We start from the raw sequence: 22,764 nt of genomic DNA, 5'->3' as shown, positions 1-22,764 counted from the left end.
GATGAATCTGGAGCTTTGGGGAGAGGACCAGAAGGAGGATACACATTTGGGAGTTATCAATATTTGATAGTGTTTAAAGACTTCAGACTGGAAGAAATTGCTTTGGGAATGAGTAAAGATGGCAGAGAGAAGGGGAGCCTGGGTGGCTCAGTTGGTTAAGCGACTGCCTTTGGCTCAGGTCATGATCCTGGAGTCCCAGGATCGAGTCCCACATCGGGCTCCTGGCTCAGCGGGGAGCCTGCTTCTCCCTCTGACCCTCCCCGCTCTCATGTGCTCTCTCTCTCTCTCAAATAAATAAAAATCTTAAAAAAAAAAAAAAGATGGCAGAGAGAAGTGGTCCAAGTGATGTGATTTTATGTGGTATCTGGGAGTGAATGGTCAAGAAAGAATTCTCGAGACATTTTGGTACAAAAAAGGTGGTTTTATTAAAGCACAGGGACAGGACCCGAGGGCAGATAGAGCTGCACCAAGGTTGTGAGGAGTGACTGATTATATACTTTTTTTTAAGATTTTATTTTTATTTTATTTTTAGAGAGAGAGAGAAAGAGAGCACGTGAGCGGGGCAGGGGCAGAGGGAGAGAGAATCTCAAGCAGTCTCCGCACCCAGTGCGGGGCCTTATGCAGGGCTCGATTTCACAACCTTGAGATCATGACCTGAGCTGAAATCCAGAGTCAGATGCCCAACCAACTGAGCCACCCAGGTGCCCCTGATTATATACTTTTAAGTTGGAAGGGGCAGAGATAAAGCAAGTTTCCAAAAGGATTTTTATATGTTAAAGACTTACAGGATCCTGGAGGCCTAGCTATTGTCAAGCCAAGGTGGTTTTTTGTCTCTAGCAAAGTATTAACATTAAGACAGTTGGGAGTTCCTGGAGGAATGTCATACTCTGCCTGCCTCAAGTGTTTGTCAATGGGCTGCAAGTTATTTTTTTTTTTAACATTTTATTTATTTATTTTAGAGAGAGAGAGAGAGTGAGCATGAGTGGGAGGGGCAGAGAGAGAGAGAGAATCTCAAGCAGACTCCATGCTGAGCATGGAGCCCAACACAGGGCTCCATCCCAAGACCCTGAGATCATGACCTGAGCAGAAGGCAAACGCTTAACTGACTGAGCCACCCAGGTGCCCATCTACATTGCCTTTTGCCGTTGTTCTCCTCACCTACAGGAGTAAGCCTTGGGATAGGCCAATGCAGTGTTTTGTAAGAAAGCAATTAACTTGGGACGCCTGGGTGGCTCAGATGGTTAAGCGTCTGCCTTCTGCTCATGTCACGATCCCAGGGTCCTGGGGTCGAGTCCCGCATCGGGCTCCCTGCTAGGCAGGGAGTCTGCTTCTCCCTCTGCCGCTGCCTCTCTCTCTCTCTCTCTCTCTGACTCTCATGAATAAATAAATAAAACAAACAAAAAAAGAAAGCAATTAACTTGTTTTTCTTTTTATGTGACCTGACAGATAGGTAGGTAAATAGAATTCTGAAGATTTTTTTTAAGTTTGCTTGTTATTTTTAGTAATCTCTACACCCAATGTGGGGCTTGAACTCATGACCCTGAGATTAAGTCATGTGATCTTCCTTCTGAGCCAGCCAAGCCCCCCAAGTAGATTTCTAAATTCAGGAAATAGGGCGCCTGGTGGCTCAGTTGGTTGAGCGACTGCCTTCGGCTCAGGTCATGATCCTGGAGTCCCTGGATCGAGTCCCACATCGGGCTCCCTGCTCTGCAGGGAGTCTGCTTCTCCCTCTCCCACTCCTCCTGCTTGTGTTCCCTCTCTCACTGTGTCTTTCTCTGTCAAATAAATAAATAAATAAAATCTTTAAAAAAAAATAAATTCAGGAAATAATCTCATATAAGAGGATTTTTGTTGGGAAATGTACCTGAATTTTAGGAGATCCCTTTGGCCATGGTGTGTACATATATATATATTTTAAATGTACTGGAGGTTTCCACACTAGTTATCTATTTGGAATTTTTCCATCAATATTCATTAGGGAGATTTGTCTGTAGTTTTCCCTTTTTGTCTTACCATATTAGATTTATAGTGTTGGCTCTATACATACAATTGGGAAGTTTTAATTTTTATCTTTAGTTTACATCGAGTCAGAATCGCCTATCTGTTGATAGTTTAAAATAATTTAGTATGGGGCACCTGGCTCGCTCAGTTGGAAGAGTGAGCGACTCTTGATCTTGGGGTCGTGGGTTCGAGCCCCATGTTGGGTGTAGAGATTACTTAAAAATAAAATCTTTAAAAATAAAATAAAATAAATTAATCTGATTCTGTCAGTTTATTTTATAGTTACCAATCTATTTAACAAGTTCATCTCTTCCTAAGAAGAGTTTTTGCAACTTATGTTTCTGAAAAATCATTCATTTATCCCAACTTTTTTAGTTATTAGCAAGGAGTTGAATGAAGAATTCTCTAAGTAAAGTGGTTCTTCCAGAACTGTCACTTTCCCTTTCATTATTTTCACCTTTTGGTTCTTTCCTCGGCACCCTGTGTGATTTTCCTGAGCTTAGAATCTATGCCACTAGTTTTTACTTTCTGTGTGCCAAGTATTGTACTTCTGCTTCTAAGTCCCATTTTAATTTTTCATTGTCATTGTTTTCCGTTTAATAATTTCCCCTAGATTTACTAGCTCCATTTGTATTGTTTTCTTATCATTGCTTATATAAGTTTTCTTTAATTTCCTTATAAGTGGGAAGCTGCTATAGCCTACGATTTTTTTTTGCTTCATGCAGTTAATAAATTAAAATACTCTTTAAAAAAATTTTTTTTAAGTAATTTCTACACCCAACGAGAGGCTCAAACTCACAACTCCAAGATCAAGAGTCGCATGCTCCACCGACTGAGCCAGCTGGCCACCTCTCTATAATTTTTTCATGCTCTTTTCTTTTTCTCCTTTATTATTTGTCAAAATTGTGTTGGAAGAGAGCTGGAGCATTATTAGGCATCTAACTTGGGAATCCTGTCCGCTCCGTGATTTACGGGCCAAGCGTGCTGAGCGCACTTTGTCCAGCAGGGGGCGCACTTGGACTTTGATTGCCTCCCTGCCTCCGGTTGAACAGGATCCATTCCCCGGTTGAGAAATGAAGTCAAGAGTAAACCTCTGGCTAGAGGAATTTTTTGCTTGATGGGAGAGTGCATCTCTTTTCCCAGCAGATGCAAAATCAAACCCCTACAACAGAAAGGCAGGTATGGAAAATGAGCTAGGAGACGTGGGGTAAAGGACAATAATGGGGCAAGTGTACTGAAAAACGGTACATGGCTTTGGCCTGAATTCTGGAGAGACCACAGCACTTGCTGGGAGAATGCCCCACAATAAAGCCGCACAGATCCTGCTCAGCCCAACCTGGTTTCTGCCATATGGGCATGCCAGATCATCAACATTTTCAAGAGACGGTGGACATTCCGATTATTGTGAGAGATCTCCAAATGTTAAACTGTGACCAATGAGGTAAAACTGTTTTAGAAACCTGTGTGTAGAGGCGCCTGGGTGGCTCAGTCGTTGGGCGTCTGCCTTGGGCTCAGGTCATGATCTCAGGGTCCTGGGATCAAGCCCCACATCAGGCTCCCTGCTCTGCAGAAAGCCTGCTTCTCCCTCTCCCCCTCCCCCTGCTTGTGTTCCCTCTCTCGCTGTGTCTCTCTCTGTCAAATAAATAAATAAAATCTTTAAAAAAGAAAGAAAGAAAAAAGAAACCTATGTGTGAACTAAATGCAAACTATCATCTAGAATGTTTTGGTGGGTGGCACAGGATTCACTGTACTTACGTGGAATTGGCTTCAGTTACGCTGAAATACAGAATTCTGTTCCCCTAAGGTCAAAAAAGAGACAAGGATGTCTATTTTCACCACTTCTTCCTCTTCTCCCCCTCTTCCTTTTTCTTCTTTAAAATATATATATATATTTTTAAAGATTTTATTTATTTATTTGAGAGAATGAAATAGAGAGAGAGAGCATGAGAGGGGGGAGAGTCAGAGGGAGAAGCAGACTCCCTGCTGAGCAAGGAGCCCGATGCAGGACTCGATCCTGCGACTCCAGGATCATGACCTGAGCCGAAGGCAGTCGCTTAACCAACTGAGCCACCCAGGCGCCCTTTAAAATATATTTTTAAAAAAATTAAAAGTAATCTCCACACCCAACATGGGGCTTGAACTCACATCCCCAAGATCAAGAGTTGCACGTTCTGACTGAGTCAGCCAGGGGTCTCTATTTTCACTACTTCTATTCCGTGTTGTGATGAAATGACTGCAAGCTTCAATGAAGCAGGGGGAAAAGGCAATGTAGCTGGAAAGGAAGCAGTAACATCATTGTTTCCAATGACAAGATCATTTACACAGAAAATCCAAAACAGACAAGCAAACTACTGGAATCAATATGTAATTCGGTGGAGTTACTGTATCCAAAGCCGACATATAGAAATGATTTCTATATCTGTATTAGCAAATATCAGAAAATTAAATAAAAAATACAATATCATTTTATTTTTAAAATTTTTTTCCGGGCGCCTGGGTGGCTCAGTTGGTTAAGCGACTGCCTTCGGCTCAGGTCATGATCCTGGAGTCCCAGGATCGAGTCCCGCATCGGGCTCCCTGCTCAGCAGGGAGCCTGCTTCTGCCTCTGACCCTCCCCCCTCTCATGTGCGCTCTCTCTCTCATTCTCTCTCTCTCAAATAAATAAATAAAATCTTAAAAAAAATTTTTTTTTCCAATATCATTTTAAAAAGCACCCCAAATCACAATATTCTTAAAAGTAGAACTAACAAAATCGTTTCAAGACCTCTACACCCAAAACTGAAAATGTTGCTGAGAGAAATTAAAGAAGTCCTCAGTAAGAGATATGTCATGCTCATGAATTTGAATATTCAATATTTTAAGGATATCAGTACTTCCTCAAACCAGGACCACAGATGCTGAGGGCTTTTCTCCAAAATCAAATCCCTACACAGACAAGGCAGTTTGGTAAATGAGGGGAGCAGACTAGCGTAAGCAAAGTACCTGACAAATGGTACTTGGAGTTGGCAAGTGTCTGATAAACAGTACCTGGATTTGGCTTTAGTGGAGGGATGCGCATGGTGGGGAGTGCATTGGTATAAAGGCAGTCAATTCCTGTGCAGTCTCAGCTGATTGCTACCATGTGAGAATACCAGATCTTTTAATTTTTCAAGAAATATCTTGAGGGGCACCTGGGTGGCTCAGCTGGTTAAGCGGATCTTTGATCTTGGCTCAGGTCTCCATCTCAGGGTCATGCGTTCAAAGCCCCACACTGGAAACCGTGCTGGGCGTGGAGCCTACTTAAAAAAAAAAGGGGGGGGCGCCTGGGTGGCTCAGTCGTTAAGCGTCTGCCTTCGGCTCAGGTCATGATCCCAGGGTCCTGGGATCGAGCCCCACATCGGGCTCCCTGCTCGGCGGGAAGCCTGTTTCTCCCTCTCCCACTCCCCCTGCTTGTGTTCCCTCTCTCGCTGTGTCTCTATCAAATAAATAAATAAAATCTTTAAAAAAAAAATCTTGAAATATCTCCCAATATTTAAATGTTGTAAGTTCATTTGTTAAAATATTTCCAAACCAGTCCAACCAAACAAAATACAAATATGACTTAGACCTGGCCTGTTTGTTGGAAACCAAGTCAAGGGGAGAGAGGCTCTTCCCAGGTGCCTGGTTTTACCTTTAGTCCTGGAACCACTGCTGGTCAAATGCAGGGGTTACACCTTTGTTCTCAGCTCCTTCTGTCACCTTCAATTATGTCCAAATTTTGTACACCAGATTGATATCTTCAGGGATTTTAGCCATCATGCATCCCCTGAATCCTGCAGCCCCCCAGGATTTTAACATCTAGAGAATATAACTGGAGCCCCCATGCCACAAAAGTACAGTATATACAAAATTGCACACTCTGCATATTATTTAGGAGGATTACTGGGAATGATGACATTCTCCTAATTGTCACACATATTGTGATGTCCTTTCCCCCAATATGGGAACAAAACAAAACTTCTTTCTTGCCTTCTCCAGCACTTTAATCCAATGGTATTATGTGTAACATACGAAAGGTTCAGGGACAGCAGTGGGGAACAGCCCCACAGAAGAAGAAGCACCCTAAATGGGACATTAATCTGCACTGTCCATCTCTACCCCATGGGGCCTCATAGCAGCTGCATCTCCTATCACATCTCTCATAAGAAGTCCAGCTTCCGTCCCCACCACCTCCACTGCCACTGAGACCCAAGCCGCCCTCAGTCTTTCTCTCAGCCAGTCTTGGGGTTCATATGATTTTATCAGGCGGAGACATACTAGCCTACTCTTTAGCCCAAGCTCCAGGCTGATCCTGGGCTTTCTGTTTAGACACCCAAAAAAGGTCATTGATTTGTTTTGAAAAGTAAGTATGTAGGTCTTCTCCCTGAGAAGAATTTTGTGGTCCTCTGTGAACGTGGACATTGCTTCACTATAGGGTGAGAGACTGAATATGCAAATGCAGGAAACTCAGACCATATGTAAAAATAGAACTCTGACCCACAATCTGCAGCCACCAGCCCAGGAAGCCAGCCTACTATCCACAGATCAAACTTGTGCGAAGTCAGACTGTATCTCTGATAACGGATTCAGGACGCCAAACATTAACCCCTGTAGCAAGCAGCCCCAAGTGTCCAGGACTCGATTAATAACTGATGGCTTCCCTGGTTTTTGTCCCAGTTTCCAGTCTAGGACCAAACAGAGAAAGCCAGTGTGTACCCCTAACCAGTCACTTAGGGTGCCTCACTTCAGTTAACCCTCCTCCAGCTTCCCCAGGTCAACAGCCTCCAACCAGGACACACCTGAAGCCTTCTCTTTTCTCCTCAATGAAGCTTTCCCAATCCTCTGCCTGCCTTTGAGGCTCTGCCCCAAGTGCAAGTGATGGTGGCCGACTCCCTTACCATAGCAAGCTCTGAATAAATAGCTTCTTTTAAAAATTTTTTATTGTTATGTTAATCACCATACATTACATCATTAGTTTTAGATGAAGTGTTCCATGATTCATTGTTTGTGCATAACACCCAGTGCTCCATGCAGAACGTGCCCTCTTTAATACCCATCACCAGGCTAACCCATCCTCCCACCCCCCTCCCCTCTAGAACCCTCAGTTTGTTTTTCAGAGTCCATCGTCTCTCATGGTTGGTCTCGCCCTCCGATTTCCCCCCCTTCTGAATAAATAGCTTCTACCTGCTCTCATTTGGTTCGTTATTATGGACTAAATGTTTGTGCCCCCCCACCCCCATCCTAAATTCATATGTTGAAGCCCTAACCCCTCAATGTGATCAAATTTGGAGGTGGAGCCTCTGGGAGGTGATTAAGTTTAGATGAGGTCATGAGGGTGGAGCCCCCATGATGGGATAGATGTTCTTGTAAGAGGACAAACAGAGAGTGGCATGCATGCTCACTCGGGGCTTGCTCGCTGGCTGCCTGTCTCTCCCTCCCCCCTCCCCCTTCCCTCCTTCCATTTTGTTTAAGTGGCCAGTCTGTGGTATTTTGTTATGGAAGCGCAAGCTAAGATTGGTCTTTATTTCTACGACGGGTTTTGGTCATGTTCTTCTTATACTGATGGGCATCAGAGATGGGCTTATTAAAAAGCATGACCGTATGTCAGTGTCTTTCCCGAAAGTCCGTGGAAGGCTTATGAGCTGTGAAATTGAGTTTGAGAGGTTTGGGCAGCTTTAGGGGCTGAGGCAGAGTAGGTAAGGGGGTGTGGGCACGGTGGTTAGCGGGGAGGTTGTGTTAGAACTTTTTCAGGTACATGTAACATCAGTCCAGTTCAAACTGGCCTAATGGAGGGGAAAAAAGTATTAACTCACCACAATTCTACTCCCAATTTCCAACATGTAGGTCTTCTCTTTACACATTCAGGAAATTCTCTGACACTAGCCAGGTGTCCTGCAATTCAGACACTAGCTACTGGAGACAGCCTCAGATCCCATAGGTTAAGGGCTCAGTCCCACAAGACTGCCCCCTTCCCCTACTTCAGATGCCAATCATAGGTCTCAGGTTCTCACCTGCGCTTCTGAGCCACTGGTTCTAGATCAGAGGCTCCCAGCAGCCCCTCCTTGGGTTTAGTTAATTTGCTAGAGCAGCTCACATATTCAGGAAACCTGTTTACTCACTAGATTACCAATATATTACAAAGGATATCGAAGGATACAAATCGACAGCTGGATCAAAGGTACATAGGGTGAGGTTCTGAACAAAGGAGCTTTTCTGTCCCTGTGGAGTTTGGGGCCCTGTATGGTGGCACGTGGATGTGTTCTGGTTCACTCATCAGAAAGCTCTCTCTGGACCTCGTCCTTTTGGGTCTATATGGAGGCTTCATCATATAGGCTTGAGTGCTTAAATCATTGGCCATTGGCATTTGAACTCAACCTCCAGCTCCTCTCCCCTCCCTGGAAGTCAGGGGTTAGGACTGAAAGTCCCAACATTCTAATTGCATGGTTGTTTCCCCTGGCAACCACCCCCCACCCTTAGGTGCTTTCCAAGTCACCTCGTTAGCAGAGCAAAAGGCACCTTTATCCCCTCTCATTGCTTAGGAAATTCCAAGGGTTTTAGGACATTGTGCCAGGAACTGGGACAATGACCAAATGTATATTTCTTATTGTAAAACCACAGTATCATACTCTGTGAGCTAAAAAGTTTTGAAATATGCTGGCTTCTGGCACAGAGGGTTCTAGAGTTTGGTCAATGTCACCGAAATCCTTTTTAAAAATTTGCTACCCCTATAGCTCTGCTTTCCTCTGTGGGCTTTGTTCTCAGGCAGGTAATAAATAAATCTTTAAAAAATAATAAAAATAAAAGCAGCATACCTCTCTCGAGCCTCTGATAGCTCCAGGCTTGAAACTTGCCCATTCAAAGACCCCAGAGGAAAGAGAACAGCTATTTTTCCCAAAGGTATAGCAAAAGTCCTGGAAACTCTTTAGACGAAAATGGATATAGGCTCATCCAGGTGTTGATGAATTGACTACAGGTGTTGTCAGTGATGAACTATGCCAACTGGTCAGTGTTGGTTCACAGATTCACCCCTGGAGTGGGCTTGATGGTGGGAGGATGGCCGTCCTCCAAAAGGAAATCAAGATGCTGCTTTTATTTTTATTATTTTTTAAAGATTTATTTATTTATTTTAGAGAGATGCTCAATGCCATGACCCTGAGATCATGACTGGAGCCAAAACCAAGAATCGGATGCCCAGCCGACTGAGTCATCCAGGCACCCCAAGATACTGCTCCTATTTTTTGTAATTAATTTATTTTTAATTAAATTCAGTTAACGTATAATGTATTCCTGGTTTCAGAGGTAGAGGTCAGTGTTCCATCAGTCTTATATAATACCCAGCGCTCATTACATATCATGCCCTCCTTAATGTCCATCATCCAGTTACCCCACCCCCTCACCCACATCCCCTCCAGCAGCCCTCAGTTTGTCTCCTATAGATTAAGAGTCTCTTATGGTTTGTCTCCCTGATTTCTTTTTCTTTTATTTTTTCCTCTCTTCCCCTATGGTCCTCTGTTTTGTTTCTTAAATTCTACATATCAGCAAGATCATATGATAATTGTCTTTCTCTGATTGACTTATTTCACTTAGCATAACACCCTCCAGTTCCATCCATGTCATTGCAAATGGCAAGATCTCGTTCCTTTTGATGGCTGCATAATATTCCATTGTATATATACACCACATCTTCTTTATCCATTCATCTGTCAATGGACATCTGGGCTCTTTCCATAGTTGGGCTATTGTGGACATTGCTGCTATAAACATTGGGGTGCAAGTGCCCCTTCAGATCACCACATTTCTATCTCTGGGGTAAATACCCAGTAGTGCAATTGCTGGGTCATAGGGTAGCTCTATTTTCAACCCTTTGAGGATCCTCCATACTGTTTTCCACAGTGGCTGCACCAGCTTGCATTCCCACCAACAGTGTAGGAGGGTCCCCCTTTCTTCGCATCCTTGCCAACATCTGTTGTTTCCTGAGTGGTTAATTGTAGCCATTCTGACTGGTGTGAGGTAGTATCTCATTATGGTTTTGCTTTGTATTTCCCTGATGCCGAGTGATGTTGAGCATTTTTCATGTGGTTGTTGGCCATTTGTATGTCTTCTCTGGAGAAATGTCTGTTCGTGTCTGATGCCCATTTCTTTTCTTTTTTTTTTTTTTAAAGATTTTATTTATTTTTATTTGACACAGAGAGAGAGATAGTGAGAGAGAGAGCACAAGCAGGGGGAGCGGCAGGCAGAGGCAGAGGGAGAAGCAGGCTGCCTGCTGAGCAAGGAGCCCAATGAGGGGCTCGATCCCAGGACCCTGGGATCATGACCTGAGCCGAAGGCAGCCGCTTAACTGACTGAGCCACCCAGGCGCTCCTGATGCCCATTTCTTGATTGGCTTCTTTGTTCTTTGGGTGTTGAGTTTGATAAGTTCTTTTTTTTTTTTAAAGATTTTATTTATTTATTTATTTGACAGAGAGAGAGACAGCGAGAGAGGGAACACAAGCAGGGGGAGTGGGGGAGGGAGAAGCAGGCTTCCTGTTGAGCAGGGGCTCAATCCCGGAATCCTGGGGTCATGACCTGAGCTGAAGGCAGACACTTAACGACTGAGCCACCCAGGCACCCAGAGTTTGATAAGTACTTTATAGATTTTGGATACTAGCCCTTTATCTGATACCTCATTTGCAAATATCTTCTCCCATTCTGTCGGTTGTCTTTTGGTTTTGTTGACTGTTTCTTTTGCTGTGCAAAAGCTTTTTATCTTGATTAAGTTCCAATAGTTCATTTTTGCCTTTGTTTCCCTTGCCTTTGGAGACTAGCAAGAAGTTGCTGTGGCCGAGGTCACAGAGGTTGCTGCCTGTGTTTTTCTCTCGGATTTTGATGGATTCCTGTCTCCCATTTAGATCTTTTATCCATTTTGAGTCTATTTTTGTGTATGGTGTAAGGAAATGGTCCAGTTTCATTCTTCTGCATGTGGCTGTTCAATTTTCCCAATACCATTTGTTGAAGAGACTGTCTTTTTTCCATTGGATATTCTTTCCTGCTTTGTTGAAGATTAGTGGACCATAGAGTTGAGGGTCCATTTCTGGGTTTTCTATTTGGTTCCATTGATCTATGTGTCTGTTTTTATGCCACTGTCTTGATGATGACAGCTTTGTAATAGAGCTTGAAGTCTGGAATTGTGATGCCCCCCAGCTTTGGTTTTCTTTTCCAACATTCCTTGGCTATTTGGGGTCTTTTCTGGTTCCATACAAATTTTTGGATTATTTGTTCCAGCTCTGTGAAAAAAGTTGATGGTATTTTGATAGGGATTTCATTGAATGTGTAGATTGCTCTAGGTAGCATAGACATTTTAACAATATTTGTCCTTCCATTCTATGAGCATGGAACATTTTTCCATTTCTTTGTGTCTTCCTCAATTTCTTTCATGAGTATTCTATAGTTTTCTGAGTACAGATCCGTTGCCTCTTTGGTTAGGTTTATTCCTAGGTATCTTATGGTTTTTGGTGCAATTGTAAATGGGGTTGACTCCTAAATTTCTCTTTCTTCTGTCTCGTTGTTAGTGTATAGAATTGCAACTGATTTCTGTGCATTGATTTTATATCCTGCCACTTTGCTGATTTCCTGTATGAATTCTAGCAATTTTGGGGTGAAGTCTTTTGGGTTTTCCACATAGAGTAAGATGCCGCTTTTAGATAGAAACCAGGATCTGGACATTCAAAAACCAACCAACCAACCAACCAACCAACCAACCAACCAACAAAACAATAGCATAGGAAGACAGAGCCATGAGGGAGCCCTGGGGAACCCAGGAATGTAGGGGAGGCAGTGGAGGTGAGGACAGGCTTTCCCAGGGCTATAAGATATATGGGTTGGATTGAGGCTTGGAACTGCAGATCTGACCCTGAGAACTTGTTGTATTGGTGTTTCCACACCCATCCAAGTGCCCTCAGAGGGCTGCTGGACCCTCAGGCTGGGACAGAGTCTTCTCCCTCAGTCCTCCTCCTGTGGGACCAGAGGTTGTCCCATCTGGCTTCTCCCTTCCTTGGAAATGCTATGGGGAAACTTCCTTTTCTGTTCAAATAGGGCCCTTATCTCTCTACATGTTGTGGCTTCTGCAGGTCCTGAGCCTTCCCCACCTGACATACAATCTGACTTGAATCCTTAGGGACGGTCAAGTCCCAAATCCACATTCAAAATTCCCTCAGCTAAAGTGTGGCTTTGGTGTCTCCCTTCTCTGTCTGGGTTTCTACCCTGTCCTCGACTTCACGCTGAAAATTCTGTCAGCCCTTCAGTGGTTTTCAGATTTGCCATGATTTTCCCTTTGTGTTTGTGGTTGTTTTCAGCAGGAAGGTGGGTCTGATGCCCACTGGAGATGGTCCTCACCTCCTTTCTGTTTCATCTCGTGCCTTGTGTGATCACACTCAAGCCCACTGTTAAATATAGTCTGTGTGGTGACACTCCAAGTTCATGGGTCCAGCTGGAACTTTTTCTAAACTACAGACCCACAGATCAAGCACCCTCTATTGATTTTTCCACTTGTGTGTGTGACATGCATCTCTAACCCAACATGTCCGAAATTGAGCTCCCGAATTTCTTCTTTCAAAATCTTAAAAATCTTTCCCTTTTCCAGCAATGGCAGCTTGGAGCTTGCAACTACTCAGGAGAAACACATTGGTGTTGTTGATTTTTCTCTTTTTCTCTCAATATGCATCTGATGCACCAACAAATACTGCTAGCCATCAGCTTCCCACCAACCCACCATGTCCACCCAGACCTGGGCGCCCCCATCTCACAAGCAGGGCAACATAACAACCCCAGAGGAGTCTGAGCTCAGTCCAGCAAGCAGGGGCTCAGGGGAAAAGCAAAGCACATCCTGTCCCTTTTCTGTTCAAGGCCTGCACTGTCCTTCATACCTGTAATACTGTGATTTATAATCAGAAACATGTACGTTTGGTCTTCCCATCCCAGTTTCTGGCACAGAGCTCCTAAAACCTTTGGAATTTACTAAGTGATGAAAGCAATTAAGGTGTCTTTTGTTATATTAATGAGGTGACTTTTGGATAGCAGCTAAGGATGCGGGCTGGTTGCTAAGGGAAACTTTGAGTGAAGGGTTGGGACTTTGACCTCCAGGGAGGGGAGAGGGGCTGGAAGTTGAATAAATCACCAATGGCCAATGATTTAAATCCGTGGATTGAGTAAAGCAGATTGTCCTTCCCAGTGTGGGTGGGCCCGGTCCAATTAGGGGCCTGCATAGAAGGAAAGGGTTGACCCTTCCATAAGTAAGTGGAACTCTTTCTCCTTCACTGCCTTTGAGCTAGGACATCATTTTTTCTGTGCCTTTGGACTTGAGCTGAAACATCGGCTTTTCCTGGATCTTAAACCCCTGGTCTCTGGACTGGAACTCACCATCAGATGTTCTGGGTCTCCAACTTGCCAACTGCACATCTTGGGACTTCTGAACCTCCATAATCACAGGAGCCAAATCCTTACAATAGATCTCTTTATATATGCATAGAATGTGATCCTATGGGTTCTGTTTGGAGAACCCTGGCTAATACACCCAGAGTACAAGTCAAGTTCTCTCAGCAGCCTCCAGAGCTCTTCAGAAGCTGACCTAGGGTACCTCCGAGACCTCCTCTCCTCCCATGTTCCCCATGGCTCACTCTGCTACGCTGTTATCCAGCTGTCTGCCAACACACCTATTCCCACTTAGGACTTCTGAGTGCACTAGTCCTTCACAATGGGTTCCTTTTGTGTGGGTGCCCACAGGATCTCTCACTTTGTCCATGTCTTCACTCAGATGTCAACTTTTCCATGAGGCTTGTCGCAGGCACAGTCTTTTTTTTTAAATTTCAGCAGTCTTCAAAAATTCCTCTGATGTTTTTCTGTTTTGGGGTTTTTTTCCCTAACATATGTCACTCTCTAAGGGATAGCGCATTTTAATTTTTTTATTAACTGTTTGTCTTCTAACTAGAGTTTCTGACTCATCTTTTCCATCCTCAGCTCTTAGGAGCTGACCCTTTGCTGTATCTCCAGCCCTAAAACAGGGCCTGGCACATGGGAGGTGTCCAGGAAACATCATTTGGATGAACAAATGCTCAGTGCCAGGCACAGTCCTAAGTATCTGACATACATGAACTCATTTAATGTAATGCACACAGCATTTGTAGTAGTGTCCCCATTTTGTAGATGAGCAAACTGAGGCACAGAGAGGTTAACTAATTTTAGTAAAGTTGAGCAGGTGGTAGCTGAGGTGGTCAGTAGGTAGGTATCTGGGTTCCAACCCAGTCACTCCATGCCCTCAACTTCCACATTCCAAATGCCCAGCTCTCAGGTCAGTTCTGCATCAACAGCAAGACCAGAGTCTGAGGTGGCCTGGGATGAGGACTGTGGTGGGACTGGGGACCCAAATCCAAGGGGCCAGGAGGCCCCAGGGTCACTGATGGGAGCCACATCTCTTGTGACTACTGTGGACCAAGTCATGTATGTCTACTTGACGTATTTGTCCCTGATAACTTCTCTCCTGACAGAGGGGCAGACCCTGCCACCTGGCCCCTCAGCCTCGGAGCCTCTCCTTAGAGCTCCATCATGTGCTAATGCATTTGCTCCGGATCTCTTCTAGCGCCCAGAGGCACTGTTCTCAGGAAACTGGCAAGGTGGTGTTCTCTTCCCTGTGCAAACATGGTGCATGAGGAGGGACGCCCCGGTGGCTCAGTCAGTGAAGTGTCTGATCTTGGGGTCCTGGGATGGAGCCCCGTGTGGAGCCCCATGTCGGGCTCCATACTCACCAGGGAGTCTGCTTCTCCTTCTCCCTCTGCCCCTCCCCCTGCTCATGCTGTCTCTCTCTCAAAAAAAAAATAAATAAATAAAAAATAGGGCGCCTGGGTGGCTCAGTTGGTTAAGCGACTGCCTTCGGCTCAGGTCATAATCCCAGGGTCTTGGGATCGAGCCCCGCATCGGGCTCCCTGCTCAGCGGGGAGCCTGCTTCTCCCTCTGACCCTCTCCTCTCTCATGCTGTTTCTCTCTCGCTCGCTCTTTAATAAATAAATAAATAAAATCTTTAAAAAAATAAAAAAATAAAAAATAAAAACCACGTTGCCCTGGGAAAGGGCCATAGTTCTGGGGCCTTGTCCCCCTAGACAAGCCTCTCACCATCTGCAAATGGCAGGGAGGCAAGACGGGATGATTTCTCAGCCCCCACTTCACCTCCCATGGCCCGTGCTGACGAAGTTCCCCTTCTGTGGTGACCACAGCTCTGTCACACCCGGCTTCCTGTTGGGGCTTCCTTGGCCTCACCCTCCATTCGGGCCATTTCCTTCCCTGACAGAGGGACCCGAACCCGGGCTCCTGCCCTGGCCGGTGCAGACATGGGGCCCCTGCTGCTGCTGTCCCTGCTGTGGGGGGGTAAGTGGGCCAAGGGAGGGGGGCTGGCTGGGCACAGGTGGGAGTGGGCTGGAGCCGCAGCTGAGCCTCCGTGTCCCCCCAGGGTCCCTGCAGGAGGATCCAGGGTTCGAGCTCCGAGTGCAGGACTCAGTGACGGTGCAGGAGGGTCTCTGTGTCCACGTGCCCTGCTCCTTCTCCTACCCCTGGAGCCCGTGGTATTCCCGTGAGAAGCCCTACGTGTACTGGTTCCGGAATGGGGACAGCCGTTATCCTGTGGCTACAAATGACCAAAGGAAAATGGTGATGATAGAGGCCCGGGGCCGATTCCACCTCATCGGGAACCCCTGGGACAACAACTGCTCCCTGAGAATCAGAGAGGCCAGGAAGAGTGACCAGGGAGTCTACAAGTTCCGAATGGAGAGAGACAACGTGAAATATAATTACAGAGATAAGAAGCTGATGGTGCAGGTGGCAGGTCCGGCAGGGGCCCCAGAAGAGGGCTCTGGGACGTGGAGACCCCCTCATAGAACAGGAACCGGACACTGGAACATTCCTTGCTCCAGGTCTTGGGGCTGGGATGGTGGGAAGAGGTATGGGGGCCCGGGGTCAGCTTGTGCCCTGAGGCCCTGGTCCCTCTCAGGGTCACAGTCTGGGTCCCCACCTCCCTGGGGCCCAAGCACCTCCCTCTCTCCTCCTCAGCCCTGACACAGAAACCCGACATCCACTTTCCGGAGCCCCTGAAGTCTGGCTATCCCACAAACCTGACCTGCAGTATGCTGGGATCCTGCGAAGAGGGAAGACCTCTCACCTTCTCCTGGGTGGGGGATGCTCTTGACTCGCTGGACCCCCAGACCCTCCACTCCTCAGTGCTGACCCTCACCCCGAGGCTGCAGGACCATGGCAGCAACCTCACCTGTCAGGTGCACCTGCCAGGTCAGGACACCGTGGAAAGAACCATCAGGCTCAATGTCTCCTGTGAGTGCTGGAGGGATGGCTGGGTCCCTCAGGGCAGTGGGGGGAAAAGGCATCAGTCCCCGGATACTTTTCCTGGGGGACATTGGGGGAAGTCACAAAGCCCATCCCTTCCACTTATGGGGCTCCTGGAACAAAGGGCAAAAGCCCACCCTGCCCCTCACCATATCTTTCCTCCTCAGACGCTCCGCAGTTGATGACCACCCGCATTTTGCAGAGAAACTACACAGGTAGGAAGGATCCTCTCTTCCCTGGGGCTGTGATGGGAATGGGGTGTGCCTGCTCAGGGCTCAGGGCTTGGAGACGAGACTCTCCCTCTCTCCTCAGCCCCTGGGTCTGTGTCTGCCCCCACCCACCTCACTATTGTCTCCCATTGTGGACCCAGGATTGCTTTCAGTTGCTGCCTCTTCTTTTCTCTAGTTTGTGTGTATTATGTATGTTTTATTTTAATTGAGTTCTAATCGACACATAAGAGTGTGTAAGTTTCAGGTGGACAACATAATGATTTGGTATTTGTGTTTATTGCAAAATGGTCACCACAACAAGTCTACCTAACATCCCTCACCACACATAGCTACAAATTTTTTTTTTTTAAAGATTTTATTTTTTTGACAGAGACAGCGAGAGAGGGAACACAAGCAGGGGGAGTGGGGGAGGGAGAAGCAGGCTTCCCGCAGAGCAGGGAGCCCGACGCGGGGCTCAATCCCAGGACCCTGAGATCATGACCTGAGCTGAAGGCAGATGCTTAATGACTGAGCCACCCAGGCGCCCCCCAATTTTTTTCCTTGTGATGAGACCATCTGAGAGCTACTCTTTTAGGGACTTTCAAATATACAATATAGCGCTATTAACTATAGTCACCAAACTGCGCATTACATCCCTTGACTTATTTATTTTATAACTGGAAGTTGGTGCCTTTTGACCTCCTTCCTTTTTTCATTAGCTTTAGAGTTTATGGTTGTTTTCCTTTTTAAATGATTTATTTATTTATTCACATTAGAGAGATGGGGAGAGGGGCAAAAGGAAAGGGGGGAGGGACTTCTAAAAAATATTTTATTTATTTATTTTTGAGAAAGAGAGAGAGAGTATATGAGTAGGGGGACAGGTAGAGGGAGAAGAAGACTGCCTGCTGAGCAGGGAGCCTGATGCAGGATTCGATCCCAGGACCCTGGGATCATGACCTGAGCTGAAGGCAGACGCTTAACCGACTGAGCCGCCCAGGCGTCCTAGAGTTTATGTGTAATTGTAGTAAAACAGACACAATGTAAAACTTATTATCTTCACCATGCAGCGGTGTTGAAGGCTTTCGCAGTGTTGCGACCGGTCTGCAGAGCTCTCTCCGTCTTGCAGAACGGAAACTCTATGCCCATCATGCACTGACTCCCCAGCCCCTCCCCAGCCCCTGGCAGCCACCCTTCCAACCTCTGTCTCTGTGATTTTGACTGCTCCAGGTTCTGCTCCCTACGCTTCAATTTGTGTCTGCACTCCTTCATCGCTGATCTAGTCATTTTCTGTAGGACCCTTCGATGTTCCCAGTCCCCGTAGCTCCACCCTGGACCCCTGCTGCTCTCTGTGCCCACTTTCCTGGGCATCCTCATTCTGTCCCATGTCTCCACTTGTGACCCCATCCCTATTCTGACCCTATCCTGGTGCCTCCCACGACTTTCTAGCTGGCCACAGATGAGACATGTAGCTGCCTCTTGCGGGTGCCTCTCTGTGTCCGCTACTTAGCCCCGGGGCGGGGGTAGGGGGCCTGGCCACCACACTAGATAACTCCCCTTCTCACCAGCTGCACCCCATGAGTCAGCGAGTCTCGAGAACTTCATTTCTCAAATCATTTCCCTCTTCTTGCCTTTGGCCCCAGACCAGCTCCAATCTTATCCTGGACCCTGGACTATTGCCTCAGCATCCTCCTCAGCCTCCCTGCCTCCTGTTTAATCTCTCTGGCGCAGGCCCCCCTTGGCCCCAGCAGGGTCTTTCTAGACCCAGCACTGATTTGCATTTCCCCTACTCATAGCCCCTACTGCTTCCCAGTAACCTCAGGGGAAAGCCCAATGCCCTCAGCCCGGCACTCAGAGCCCCAAAATTTCTGACTCTGCCTTCTCTCCCACCGTGATCGTGCCTCTGGTGCTCCCGGTCCTCCCTGCCAAGTTACAGGTGCAAGTGCGCTTCCCCTCATCTACCAGGCGGTTTCAGATTCTTGGCGCATGTCCGCCAGAGCTGCCCGCCCACCACTCGCCCTGCCCACTGCAGCAGAGCCTCCTTCTCTCTGGTGGCCCGACTTGACCACCAGAGTCATTGCCCCTTCAGCCATGATTAGCCGACTCCTTAGCCCTTGTCACATGGCCCTGTCTTCCTATTTCTGGCTCTATGGGAAGATGGAGGGAGAGCTGGATCTCTCGGCTCCACCCGCTTTGTGGTGAATCTCTTACCCAGTCCTGAAGACACCGTGCAACCACACGTCACTGCCTGTCTTGGAGGGCCAGTTCCTGCGCCTGGTCTGCATCGCTGAGAGCAACCCCCCCGCCACGCTGAGCTGGTCCCGGGAGGGAAAAGCCCTGAGCCCGTCCCAGCCCTCAGCACCTGGGGTCCTGGAGTTGCCCCATGTAGGGGTTGAGGATGAAGGGGAGTTCACCTGCCAGGCTCAGCACCCGCTGGGCTCCCAGCACGTTTCCTTCTGCCTCTTTGTGCAGAGTGAGTTGTAATACAGTTTCTGGGGGTGGTCAGTCTGGTCAGGTGTTTGGGATGTAGAAGGGACTGGGGTCTGGGGAACTTCATCCTCTGGATCCCCTTCTGCAGGAACCCCCTCTTCTTGCAACTGTGTGACTGAGAAGCAGGAGGGCTCCTGGCCGCTGGTCATCACCCTGATCAGAGGGGTCCTCATGGGGGCTGGCTTCCTCCTCACCTATGGACTCACCTGGATCTACTACAGCAGGTGAGCGGGCCTGTCCCTCTCCAGGGAAGTCTGGTGATTGGCTCCTGAGTTCCAGGTGGTGCTGAGCTGTCCCACCCTGCCTGGAGTTAGAACTAAAGTGGTAGCTCTCTGATCTGAGACCCGTGTTGGTTCTGCAGGTGTGGAGACCCCCAGGGAGTGGGGCTGAGAGGCCTGATCGAGCCTCCTTCCTTCTCAAGACAGGACTGAGGTGTGGACCTGGAGCCCAGGGGGACAGATACGGGATGTCATGGTCAGGCTCTTCCTGGAACCTCTCAACTCAAACCTTCTCACTTGTACCCCTGGGAGTTTAATTTGGGGAGGTGAATGAGCGATGACCTGGAGAGGCTAACCCCATCAGAAGAAGTTACTGCTTTCCCAAGGAAACGTGGCATGCCACGCTATGCAGGGCCACAGGGGAAGAAGCACTACGTCTTGGTTGGGAGGCAGAAGCAGGTGCAGGAGAAGCCTCGAAAAAGCCTTTCCTGGGTTTTGTGTAGGAAAGGCAAGGCCAAGAGTATAGCTCAGGATCAGCTAGTTTGAGTAATTCTGGGGCGCTTTGGCCTATAGGGGTGGGTCTAGTTGTCTTATACCTATCCTTGGTGATTTAGGGCAGGGTGTGTGAGTTAGAGAAAAATGGTGTTTGGGGGCCCCTGGGTGGCTCAGTTGGTTAAGCATCTGCCTTCAGCTCAGGTCATGATCCCAGAGTCCCGGGATCGAGCCCCTCATGGGGCTCCCTGCTCAGCGGGGAGCCTGCTTCTCCCTCTGCCTGCCGCTCCCCCTGCTTGTGCTCTCTCTCTCTCTCAAATAAATAAATAGGGTGTTTGGGGGACACGGGCTGGGGATTGGTTGGTTTGATCTGAAAGGTGGGCTCCTGGCAGAGCACTTTGCCCTCTTTAAGAACTGGCTGGCCCTGGGTGGTGCGGTCTCTCCCCAGAGGGCAAGCTTTTTAAGATAAAGGAAATAAAAAATCTAATACACACCTCCACTGATCCGCTCAGCCTGCCTCTCCTTGCTGGTGCTGCCTCCCACACCCCTCCCACCCTCCTCCTCTCCAGCCCCAGCCCTGCCCCTGCAAAGGGAGTTCCCCTGGCTTACTTCCCAGGACCCGGCAGTTACCTGCTTAAACCCTGAGTTTCTGGTCTCCCAAACTTCCTTCTCAGTGTGGACAGCCGTACACAGGAGAGTCAAGAATACAGCTTTTCTTTCCCAGATGAAAGACACCTACCTCATAATAATTGCTACAGAACATCACATTTAATTATAAATAAAAGTTTTATTAAAAATGCAACATTAAAATTGATTTTACTGTTTAATGTCTCTGTGGAAGTTTCTAGAGCAAATTTATATCTTAATCGTGTATCCTTTTTTGTTGAGCATGTTCCAAAGAAGACTTTTAAAAAAAAATATTTTATTTATTTATTTGACAGAGAGACACAGCGAGAGAGGGAACACAAGCAGGGGGAGTGGGAGAGGGAGAAGCAGGCCTCCCGCCGAGCAGGGAGCCCGATGCGGGGCTCGATCCCAGGACCCCGGGATCATGACCTGAGCTGAAGGCCGGCGCTTAACGACTGAGCCACCCAGGCGCCCTTCAGCCCTTTTTTTTTTTTAAGATTTTATTTATTTATTTGACAGAGAGAGACACAGCGAGAGAGGGAACACAAGCAGGGGGAGTGGGAGAGGGAGAAGCAGGCTTCCCGCTGAGCAGGGAGCCCGATGCGGGGCTCGATCCCAGGACCCTGGGATCATGACCTGAGCCGAAGGCAGACGTTTAACTGACAGAGCCACCCAGGCACCCCATGTGCAAAAGCTTTTTATTTTGATGAAGTCCCAATAGTTCATTTTTGCCTTTGTTTCCCTTGCCTTTAGAGACAATCACCTTTAGGAACTCTCCCACATATTGTGTTGGGTTGGCAGCTTTGTGTTCTCTACAATTATTAAGTGTGGGAGATCCAGTCACCTTCTGTGGTTGTTAAATTTGAGCAGGATGCAGGATTTGCTGTACTGGTTTGTACCGTAAAACTGAAATCTGCTGCTGTGATCTTAGAAGACAGCCAGGTGCAGGGCACTTGGGTAACTCAGTCAGCGAAACTTCTGACTTCAGCTCAGGTCATTATATCAGGGGCCTGGGATGGAGCCCCATGTAGAGTTCTGTGTCAGGCTCTGCACTCAGCGGGGAGTCTGCTTGTCCCTCTCCCTCTGCCCCTCGCCCCGCCAATGCGTGTGCTCTCTCTCTCAAATAAATAAAATAAAATCTTTTTTAAAAAAAGAAATGTTTATTTTGGTAAAGTCAACATAACACAAAATACCGTCTTGGCTATTCTGACCATTTTAAAGTATACACTTCAATGGTATTAAGTACATTCACCCTGTTGGGCAACCATCACCATCATCTATTTCCAAAACTTTTTCATCTTCCCAAACTGAAACTCTGTACTCAATAAACAATAACTCTGCATTTCCCTTCCTCCCAGCCCCTGGCAACCAACATTCTACTTTCTGTTCCTATGACTTTGACTGCACCATGTACCTCATCTAAGTAGAATCGTACAACATTTGTCATTTTTTGTCTGGCTTATTTCCCTCAGCATACTATCCACAAGGTTCACCCATGTTGTAACCTGTGTTAGAATTCCTTTCTTTTCATGACCGAATAATATTCCATTGTGTGTATACACCACATTTTGATTATCCATTTATCCACTGATGGACACTTGGGTTGCTTCCAGCTTTTGGCTGTTGAGAATGAAGTTGCTGTGAACATGGGTGCACAAAGATCTGTTTCAGTCCCTGATTTCTATTCTCTTGGGTATCTACCTAGAAGTGGAATGGCTGGAAGTATCGAGATTAGAACTTTCAAATGTGAACGTCGGGGTGGGGATGTGAATTCATTTGGGTATTCTGGAGAACTCTTTAGTGCTATCCTCTGTAGCTGATTAAATGCCTACTTCATGATGGAGCAATTCCATTTCCACCATGAAAAAAAGTGTTTGTCCTCCTTTTTTCATTGAAAAATCCATATCAAAATTATAAATAAAAGCCAAAAACCAGAAACAAATGCAGTCACTGTATTTTATTTATTTATTTTTTAGATTTTATTTATTTATTTGGCAAAGAAAGAGCACAAGCAGAGGGAGAGGGAGAAGCAGGCTCCCCGCTGAGCAAGGAGCCCGATGCAGGACTCAATCCCAGGACCCTGAGATCATGACCTGAGCCGAAGGCAGCTGCTTAATCGACTGAGCCACTCAGGCGTCCCGCAGCCATTCTATTTTAGAATAAACAACTTGAATGATATTCACACATGGAATACTAATTAAAAGCAAAAACAAGACATACAAATGGCCAACAGACACATGAAAAAATGCTTCACATCACTCGCCATCAGGGAAGTACAAAGCAAAACCAAAATGAGATACCACCTCACACCAGTCAGAATGGCTACAATTAACCACTCAGGAAATGACAGATGTTGTCGAGGATGCAGAGAAAGG

At 46.9% G+C, this 22,764-nt stretch overlaps 1 protein-coding gene across 5 annotated transcripts; it reads left to right on the top strand.

The window, feature by feature from the left end:
* The first annotated feature begins 15,141 nt into the window (after positions 1–15,141).
* On the top strand, positions 15,142–20,839 carry LOC123842420 (sialic acid-binding Ig-like lectin 14). Of its 5 annotated transcripts, none has more exons than XM_064581792.1 (8): positions 15,160–15,390; positions 15,473–15,844; positions 16,069–16,344; positions 16,524–16,571; positions 18,778–19,035; positions 19,141–19,276; positions 19,414–19,484; positions 20,437–20,525. In XM_064581792.1, exons 1-7 carry the CDS (start codon positions 15,354–15,356, stop codon positions 19,481–19,483), a joined length of 1,197 nt encoding a protein of 398 aa, XP_064437862.1. In that variant the 5' UTR covers positions 15,160–15,353; the 3' UTR covers position 19,484; positions 20,437–20,525. The 5 variants fall into 5 exon arrangements, with proteins under 5 accessions (XP_064437859.1, XP_064437860.1, XP_064437862.1 ...); XM_064581791.1 differs by having other exon boundaries at positions 15,161–15,390; positions 19,414–19,526; positions 20,437–20,562; XM_064581789.1 differs by lacking the exon at positions 19,414–19,484 and having other exon boundaries at positions 15,142–15,390; positions 20,437–20,839.
* The last annotated feature ends 1,925 nt before the right edge of the window (positions 20,840–22,764 follow it).

The sequence above is a fragment of the Mirounga angustirostris genome, unplaced genomic scaffold (assembly GCF_029215605.1).
Source record: "Mirounga angustirostris isolate CCGP_5_RB_7025 unplaced genomic scaffold, mMirAng1.0.hap1 SCAF_16, whole genome shotgun sequence".
Taxonomy (NCBI): Eukaryota; Metazoa; Chordata; class Mammalia; order Carnivora; family Phocidae; genus Mirounga; species Mirounga angustirostris.
The sequence above is the reverse complement of the archived record's forward strand: the minus strand, read 5'-3'. Positions and strand labels throughout refer to the sequence as shown.